Source organism: Littorina saxatilis, unplaced genomic scaffold (genome assembly GCF_037325665.1).
Source record: "Littorina saxatilis isolate snail1 unplaced genomic scaffold, US_GU_Lsax_2.0 scaffold_1795, whole genome shotgun sequence".
Taxonomy (NCBI): domain Eukaryota; kingdom Metazoa; phylum Mollusca; class Gastropoda; order Littorinimorpha; family Littorinidae; genus Littorina; species Littorina saxatilis.
Genome location: NW_027127389.1, coordinates 7,501 through 16,841, shown reverse-complemented (window position 1 = coordinate 16,841; position 9,341 = coordinate 7,501). Strand labels below are relative to the sequence as shown.

The 9,341-nt window shown below is 39.5% G+C and overlaps 1 protein-coding gene and 2 long non-coding RNA genes across 3 annotated transcripts in view; 2 read left to right on the top strand and 1 right to left on the bottom strand.

Moving 5' to 3' along the window:
* Positions 1-1,186: 1,186 nt before the first annotated feature.
* LOC138955846 (uncharacterized) lies at positions 1,187-2,762 on the top strand. The gene is made up of 2 exons (XM_070327366.1): positions 1,187-1,722; positions 2,705-2,762. The coding sequence occupies exons 1-2, from the start codon at positions 1,187-1,189 to the stop codon at positions 2,760-2,762; spliced, it is 594 nt and encodes a 197-aa protein (XP_070183467.1).
* Positions 2,763-4,936: 2,174 nt separating this feature from the next.
* LOC138955844 (uncharacterized) lies at positions 4,937-7,305 on the top strand. The gene is made up of 3 exons (XR_011452397.1): positions 4,937-5,189; positions 5,718-5,893; positions 6,657-7,305. It is a non-coding gene; the product is annotated as an uncharacterized lncRNA (long non-coding RNA).
* Positions 7,306-8,157: 852 nt separating this feature from the next.
* The window catches only part of LOC138955845 (uncharacterized), a 1,353-nt gene continuing 169 nt past the window's right edge, over positions 8,158-9,341 (bottom strand). Inside the window, exons 1-2 of the long non-coding RNA XR_011452398.1 lie at positions 8,936-9,341; positions 8,158-8,630 (exon numbers count right to left, since the gene is read on the bottom strand). The exon at positions 8,936-9,341 is cut by the window's right edge and continues 169 nt beyond it. This is a non-coding gene — a long non-coding RNA (uncharacterized lncRNA). The remainder of the gene's footprint in view (positions 8,631-8,935) is intronic.

The following is a 9,341-nucleotide window of genomic DNA, read 5'->3' as shown; positions in this document are numbered from 1 at the left end:
GGATCCTGCACGCTCAATCAACAGACAGTTACTTCATGAAATATATTGTACTGCTTCATCCCGTTTAAATGAATTTCATCAGAGTGTTTTGCTTTACACATTAAAATCATATTTCCTTCAGTGAAGCGTAAAACCGACAAACACAGTTCCCAACCGACTTTTTTATGACAATGTAAGACATAATTATGACACACATTGCCCATCACAGATACAATGTATCATCTTTTTTTTAAATATATATTGAGGGGCAATTCAGAGTATTAAATGCAATTCAGATACCAAGAACAAACTAGCAGTAGCTAAAAATATAAGGGTATGCAATCAAAGGCAAATAAACTGTTTATCACAATAATGTTTTTACGAGAATCTTTTTTTTTTAATTGCACCTGCGTGTTGACCAGGCATTTGTGCGACAATTTTGTCAGTGTCTTAAAAGACATATATTTGTTTGTTTGTACATCGTTTATCTAAGGTTGGATACCTCATTGTGTGTGTGCAGGAAACTAGATGGAAAAGCCTTAGTCAACCCGACAAACATCGTATACTTGTTCAACAGCAATTGACATCACTACATCAGAACTAATTTCAACGTAAACGTTTTCTACAAACTTTGAACTGAGATCAACTGAAGGAAACATCTTAAATCTAATATACTGCGAGTATATTGAACGGGATTTTGCTTGCAAGTTCGATTTGTTTAAAGAATGTATCTAGGATGAATACAAGTCAGCTGATCTGACCTTGATACCTTAGCACTATTCTGGGAAAATTGTTTTCACAGCACACGGCGTTCATTGCAAGAATGGATTTAGGCGCAATTACAACTGCAGCCATAGATAACTTGTCAGATTTTTTTCCAGATGTAACACTTAATGCAGACAGTAAACAGGTTTCTTTGTTTGTGGAAGCGAACAAAATAACGTGGTACGTAGTACCACCGATCATATTCCTATTTGGTACGTTCGGTAACATTATGATTATACTGCTTTTTAGCAGACGACAGTCCGTCTCCACTCTGAGCCTGTTCTTCAGAACACTGGCCGTGTCTGACTTATGTCTACTGTACTCTGGACTTTTTCCGTTTTGGGTAGATTTCACTTTTGGTTTTGATTTGTATTCAACACATCGTGTAGTGTGCAAATGTTTTACTGTCTTTTACTACACGACAGGTGTACTGTCTGCTTGGATGTTGGTTGCCATGACGGTTCAACGCGCAGCGTCTGTTATCTGGCCTCACAAAGTTAATCTTATTTGCACGCAAAAGAAAGCAACGTTTTACGTTGCAGGATTGATAGTCTTATTTTCTGTTATTAATTCTCATTTCTTCTACGGGATGGAAATTGTTCCCCGTGAAAACAGTACGGATGTGTGGTGTTCCTCGCACGTTGTTTTGGAAGAGTACAGCTTCTTCCTGTTCAAAGTCTGGCCATGGATTGATACTCTGATGTTTTCGTTGCTTCCTTTTTTGATTCTCATTGTCAGTAATTCGATCCTGGTATGGAAGGTTGCTGATGCCGTTCGCAAAGCTCGTGCTACACTGGCATCAGGTCAGTCTGACATGCTGACTTCCAGAACAAAGAAAGTGTCATCTTTGACAATGACCCTTGTAGTTGTGTCTGTGACGTTTTTTGTGTTGTCATCGCCTTTAACTCTTTACTTGATCATAATGCCATATACTTTGCTCTATGCTGATCTAAACGAAGCCCAAGCTGCGGCCCTACTGTTTTGGTTTAATGTGATGATATTGTTGTGGTACAGCAACAGTGCTGTGAATTTCTACCTGTACTGCTTGACAGGTACAAAGTTCAGAAATGAGGCTTGGGAGCTACTTTGTTTTACAAAGGGGGAATCAGTGACTTCATTAACGGGTACACAGGTTTCGGAAACTGGCAAAAGCAACGAAAACAAGGAAACTGAGTTTTAGAGATAATGACGAAAAGTTTCCATTTGGAACGTCTTGTTTTCGACAAAGACACACCAAGGATAAACCGATATGCATCAAGTAGGATTTAGTTTTTGAAAATGTAAGAGGCACACCAAGGATAAACCGATATGCATCAAGTAGGGTTTAGTTTTTGAAAATGTAAGAGGCACACCAAGGATAAACCGATATGCATCAAGTAGGGTTTAGTTTTTGAAAATGTAAGAGGCACACCAAGGATAAACCGATATGCATCAAGTAGGGTTTAGTTTTTGAAAATGTAAGAGGCACACCAAGGATAAACCGATATGCATCAAGTAGGGTTTAGTTTTTGAAAATGTAAGAGGCACACCAAGGATAAACCGATATGCATCAAGTAGGGTTTAGTTTTTGAAAATGTAAGAGGCACACCAAGGATAAACCGATATGCATCAAGTAGGGTTTAGTTTTTGAAAATGTAAGAGGCACACCAAGGATAAACCGATATGCATCAAGTAGGGTTTAGTTTTTGAAAATGTAAGAGACATTTGATTTGCTTACAAAATAATTTAGTCAAGCTTGCTAACAGGCTTGCTGTTTCAAAAATGGACTGCCCAATAAAACACACACACACACACACACACACACACACACACACACACACACACACACACACACACACACACACACACACACACACACAATTGATGACTGTCAACAGAACATTTATTTTCAAACATGACAGCGAAAACAACGCTACAGCTTGTTACTTTAGACAACCCTCTATGTTTAAATGTACAACAGTAGTGTTTCTTACAACGAAGAACTGCAACATCTGACCCCGACACCGATCACTACTTAAGCTACCCACTAATCGGTGCTGGGATGCCCTACGTCGTGAGATGATCTCTCTCCGGACCATCACAGAGCCCCAATGAAACGATTTCGTTCTGGAAGAGCGCTAACTGCAAAGCGCACACTACAACGCCTTCCACACTGATGCGTCCATCAGCAGGATCAATGAAGAAGCGGGACCTGTATCTGTAAACCGGAACTTAGCCCTACGATACCGTTAAGGGCTCCGCTCACTTACGTTGCGTCAGCAGGACCTCATGCCGCGTTAGGGATTATGATGAGTACTTGACCTTTTTTTTCACGCAACGTGTAGCGGGATGGGAAAAAAATGTATTCGGCCGCGCGGCAGTGCTGCTTGAGAATAGACTGGATCCTCTTTTTGACGCATGCAGTGTGATTGCAGCGTGCGACCAACCAATCAGAGCAATGTATTTCAAGGGGCACAATCTACTCTTTTGTCAAAGAGTAACAATAACAATAACAATAACAATAACAGCACTTTATTGTCCATTATAATATTACATACAAATGGAAAATGTTCTTCGGCACACCCTGCCTCTGCCTGTAAACGATTTTAAAAACAATTGTATAGGACAACACACATAAAACATAAAACATAGGTTCACGTATGTAATAACAAGCACGCCTATCATATTTCCAATAACACTGACCTAAAGTGCTGTCCGTGTCATCTTTACAGTCAATAAATGTACAGATAAAATCTAAATAATGTCGAACGTCTTTAAGACTGTCACAATCAAATAATTTTATAATATTGCACTAGGTAACGCGTGTGTCTTCGTGTCAAATTTTGCCAACGCTTGTAGACGGCCATTTATAAATAAATGCTTCCGATGTGTTGTTCATGTGTTCATGTCATGCATAGTCAGGTCATCGTTACTTGTTGTTCATGTGTTCATGTCATGCATAGTCACGTCATCGTTACTTTTTGTTCCTGTGTTCATGTCATGCATAGTCACGTCATCGTTACTTTTTGTTCCTGTGTTCATGTCATGCATAGTCAGGTCATCGTTACTTTTTGTTCCTGTGTTCATGTCATGCATAGTCAGGTCATCGTTACTTGTTGTTCATGTGTTCATGACATGCATAGTCACGTCATCGTTACTTTTTGTTCATGTGTTCATGTCATGCATAGTCACGTCATCGTTACTTGTTGTTCCTGTGTTCATGTCATGCATAGTCACGTCATCGTTACTTGTTGTTCCTGTGTTCATGTCATGCATAGTCACGTCATCGTTACTTGTTGTTCCTGTGTTCATGTCATGCATAGTCACGTCATCGTTACTTGTTGTTCCTGTGTTCATGTCATGCATAGTCACGTCATCGTTACTTGTTGTTCCTGTGTTCATGTCATGCATAGTCACGTCATCGTTACTTGTTGTTCCTGTGTTCATGTCATGCATAGTCACGTCATCGTTACTTTTTGTTCATGTGTTCATGTCATGCATAGTCACGTCATCGTTACTTTTTGTTCATGTGTTCATGTCATGCATAGTCACGTCATCGTTACTTGTTGTTCCTGTTTTCTTTTATAGATAATTTTGAACAGGTATTTATTAGCACAGAACAATACAATGTTGACACATGCTCTGGATATGATTCAAAATTAATGTGATATCTTTATTCTTTATTTGTTTTTAATCTCTCTGCACCTACCCCACAGAACAACTAATACATTTTAAACAACACTACAAAGACAATAACTAGAATTGGCTCTGAGAGGTTACTGTTTCCTAAAATTGCAATCATTTTTGTAACGAACAAAAATCCGAATAATGTCAAAATGCTTAGTAGTAATGTCCAATAGACCTTTTTCGTATAACCTTTGCCCCCAGCGTTTCGACCAATCAGATTTTAGGGCACGGCAGCCTCTCTCTGATAACCGGAAATAAGGGGCAATAGGTACCTGGCCTGAAATACCTCTTTCACTGTCGGTGCTCGAAGTACTATTGCTAGAGGATTACTTTGAGAAATTCTGCAAGAAAACGGATTATCTTGTTCAAAATCATGAACTAAAAGTCAAGGACATGCATGAAGGTATGGTTTGAAACGGCTATTGGTGGTATATGGACGAAAGACTTGGCGAACTTCCCCTGCATAAGCGAAGCAGAGGTGATCGACCACAGATCTACAGATCTCTGGATCAACTTTCTTCTGATACTACTGCGTCGACGTTCGACAAGTTATACGACGCATCCAGCGCAAAGAATGCAAAACCTTGGGGTAAACGATAGACATACTGTGTGCATAAAATGTCTTTCTGCATGGCACAACAGCTAGTAAGCAACTGTGGTGATCAGACTCAGAGCGAGTGTGCTGACGTCAATGAAGCAGACTCGCAACGAAGTGTATGCTGTTGTGGGGGGACGCTGACCGGACAGGCACTTGGAGCCTACTGCGAGTGTATTGCTGGGTAAGTGTTGTTGGCCTTGTATGTTTTGTGGGATTAACTTGATGGCTGCGTTACTTGGTATCTTACACAATCAGTTTTCATACTCAGTCATATAATGCATGGCACACAAAGTGACAAACACACACAGAGATTCATAATTCTCTACTAAAAATGTCTGCATGCAAAAGCTGTCATTTTTGACAAAGTTATGAGCAGCATGTTAATGTAATTTCAATCAGTATCTCCAGGAGACCATGCCATGTTGGCTAGGCATGTTCAATAAAATACCAGGTACCTGAGTGCGGAGTTTTATTTAATGTGTACGTACACATGTGTTTGTGAATCCTCTTGTCAATGAAGGTTATCACTGCAGTAAGATCAAATTCCATTCTGAGCCGGTATATATTTTATATAGATATCAACAGCATGCGCTTACAAGCTCTCTGTAGGAATTCCTAGGAAAGATAAAGTTAATTGTTATTACTAGCAGGCTAAGGAAAATCAAGATGACACAAACGGAATTTGAATGTGTGTTGTTGTTTTTACCAGAAAGGACAGTCTTGCAACCATGTGGCCGCCACCCTTTTTGCTGCTTCACACTACATGGCTGAAGGAATCGACACTGTGCCAGCAGACAAAACTTGTACACACTACAAATGTATGTGGAAGGGGCATGCTGCCATGAAAACTGCACCAGCTGCTCTCGATGACATACAAATTGTTAAGTAAGTGTGTATAATAATTAATAGGGTTGCATTACCTAGAGGTTTACATCAGAGTGTGACTGTGATCTATTTTTTTCAGAACATAAGTCTCAAAGTTAAAATATAGAGCTTGTTAACTACAACAGCTACAAGACTGGGGAAAGAGAAACAGTGATATAAATTTATAAAGTGCATTATCAACAAACTATGCATTTTACATTTAGTCAAGAGACCAGGGCGGTGGTGTATGTTTGTGTGTAGAGCAATTTCTGGAAAACTACATTATGTTCTAAAGGTTAAAAACAAACCAGCCCTGAAACAGTGAAAGTGGCAAGTATTTTACTCGCCATAGTTAGTAGAAGCATGCATCTGGTGAGTAGAAGTGTTCATCTACTCGCCAAATGCGAGTGAAGATGCTGAATCAAATTGTTGGTTTGGTTCGTAAAATTTGCTCTCTGGCTGGTACGTTTTCAGAATCACTAGCCAGAGGCTAGTGCATAATTTTTTGACTTTCAGGGCTACAAGCTTAGAAAGTTAAACAGATTTGTTTTAAACACAGGGAAGCGTGATTTCCTGTGGGACAGTTTTGCTACTGCGCTATGCTGGGTTGCCATTTACCTTATTCGACGTGGATGCTGGTTTTCAGCTAAGCATTGTCCTTGTGAAATGTACTGCGTTCAGTATCGTTATACATGTTTGACAGACTGGCGCAACTTGTTTTAGCATTTGTACCCAGCATAAGATTTGCTTTAGTGTCAAGTAAGAAAAATAATTTCATTTTCAGGTATGCTTCAAGACAAGACAAGTTTCCCCGGACGACTCTTCAAGGCCTCAATTTTGACCAAGAAGTCCGGATGCAAGGAAGCGCGACTAAGAGATCTTCAACAACCGGTACCAACCGTTTGAAGGCTGCATATAGTTATGATATACTGAACTAGGGTTTTCAAGGTGTGATATTTTTTTCCAATACCAGTTAATTAAGTTGGTAGCAACAGTTAACTGTTCTGTCAAGTGAAAAATGTATGTAGTTTCAATATGGACAGGTAAAATCAGTACTTTGTTTACAGCGAGGGAGGGTATGTAGTGCTGTCACCTCTGTGTATGAGTTCAGGTTTAATTTTTTAAATGCCTGCAGTTAAGACAGAAGATTGTGGAAGCTGATAAGAACTTGTGTCAGAGGATAGTAAGAAGTGTTTCGGCTTCGTACGGACTATACCATCATCCATGACTTGTGTGTATTATTCGGAGAACGTATCAGAGCCGAGGACATGTGTTGTGAACAGCGATTCTCAGTGATGAAAGTGTAGTGTGTGTAATGCCGGACTGTATTCTTCTTCAACTTCGGAATGGATAGGAGGTATTTTGTGAGATGTTTTATGATTTGATATCCATGTACTGATGATTTCATTCAATAGCGAAATGTTTGAAATGTTCATTCGTTTTGTGCCATGTTTGTTGTTCAAGAGCGTGTTGTCACCATCCCTTATGAATATGGACGTGTGTGAATGTTGGTGCAGACATGAGCGTTTGAGCGAGTGAATTTAGAAGCCCTGTGCATGAAAGTCATTACCGGACAACCAAATCAGCAAACATAGAAATTCCTTGTCATACACATCGATCTGATCAAGGTAATAATGTTAGCACTTTTTTCCAATTTATTTCACAGTTATTTGTTACTTTTGGGAGGAAATTATAATGCAATTCACCGATTTTAAAAAACATGATTCCAATTGTCTCCCTTGAACAAATTTGTTTGTACAAAATTTGTTACTTACTTTTTTTTTCTCAAGGCTATATCAAGGAAAATTCTTTTTGAACTGATTGTGGGACCGTGCACAAGCTGACAGACTTGAACTCAAAAGTTGCAGAAGATTCTTGGCTGCGACTTTTGAGTTCAAGCCGATCAGTTTGTGCACAGTCCCAAGATTTGTCTATATTTATTTATCACTTAAAATAAAATACAGTTTTTCTTTTAATGAAACTGTAGATATGTCAAAGACTGTTTTGAATAATTTTGGGGGGTAATTTTCTTTAAGAAATAACTCAAGTGAATGCACAAATTGTGTACTAAAGTGTCGGTACAAGGGAGACAATTTGAAGCCATTTTAAAAAAACAAAGCAGTATATTGCATAATAATATCCTTCAATTATAACAAGAAATAAGGAATAAACGTCTCTTGACATGTTGTCTACCTAATTATCTTGATCGCATTTATTTAAAGTGGGAATCGTTATGTTCGTAAGCTCACATACAATCATTGATGAAACAAACTCAGACCAGACCAGAGATTTGATTGATAATGGGCCCTTTATTCTATACAGTACCAGAGTAAATTATATAAACCATTACATGACAAAATAAGCTTCTTGCTCTTTGGAGTGATGTGGCCTTTGGCAGTTCATCAACCCAGTAATGTAGACCTGCCTTTTTTTACGAAGTAGGTACATGCATACCGAAAGATCACCATATGTGTGAAACCATACTGCAGTGTCATTTTTCAGTAGAGAATCAACAGAAAAAGAGCGTATGTTCTCCTTCACCTTCATGTTGTCTTTCTTCAAGCCAGAAACATCTTCAGTCAGACGATTAATCACAGAGGCCTGTTATGTAATTATCATCTGCAGCTCTGCCAACTTGAGGTAGTCTGTGTTCCAATAACAATACCCTCACATGTAGTCGTGTCCCTCTTTGCAAAGGCATGATCTGGCCCTGGTCCTAAGCTCTCACTAGATGCAGAGGGCAAAGGAATGGCTGCTTCTGTAAATACAAAATCAAATATATACATTAGCAATATAATCAGCATCAATGATCTTGTTATCAGATTACACATGCATCACACTCACAGCATTTAAGCAACAGATCTCTGGTTGATTGCATGCACGCGGCTTGTCGACAATGTCTAGATCTTGTTTGTTTGTTTTCTAAAATCTTGCAATTGTTTCGTGACCCTTCCTATGCATCCGTTTTGGGCTGCCGATTCATTTTAAATTTCTTATACACTGATGTAGGAAGACAATTTGAAGTCAGCAGATCATAAATTGATAAAAACAAACAAAGCTTACTTGGCTCTGAGTCTCTTCCAGATCCGATGATATTTTCAGCGTTGACACTGGGGGGTGGAAGCAAAACCGCTTGCTTGTCGTCGGTCTTCACTGAGCGGACAAAGTCACGTCTCCGACCAGTACCTTGTCCTTCTGCTAGAGTCACTTGTTCTTGATGTTCTCTCAAATCCAAGATTAAGGGTGGGTACGAAGTCAAAGGAGTTGGCATCGTTGATAGCCGTGCCATTGCCAGACACGAAGTGACGCGAGCAGACTTTTCAATGGCACAGATCTCTGGGCACAACAAACCCCTGTTGTCGGATTGCTTGCACCCATCGCGTCCTTCGCTGTTGCGCCTTCGCAATTGCACCCATCGGTCGGAAAGCCATACAATGACAAATTCTGTCCACCGTATTTCTCTGTCTTC

What these genes read in the sequence shown, in the direction of transcription:
- LOC138955846 (XM_070327366.1), top strand. Translation starts at nt 1,187, where the DNA reads ATGTTGGTTGCCATGACGGTTCAACGCGCAGCGTCTGTTATCTGGCCT. An exon ending in GCCCAAGCTGCGGCCCTACT is followed by an intron (nt 1,723 to 2,704) that starts GTTTTGGTTTAA and finishes AATGTACAACAG; the next exon opens with TAGTGTTTCTTACAACGAAG.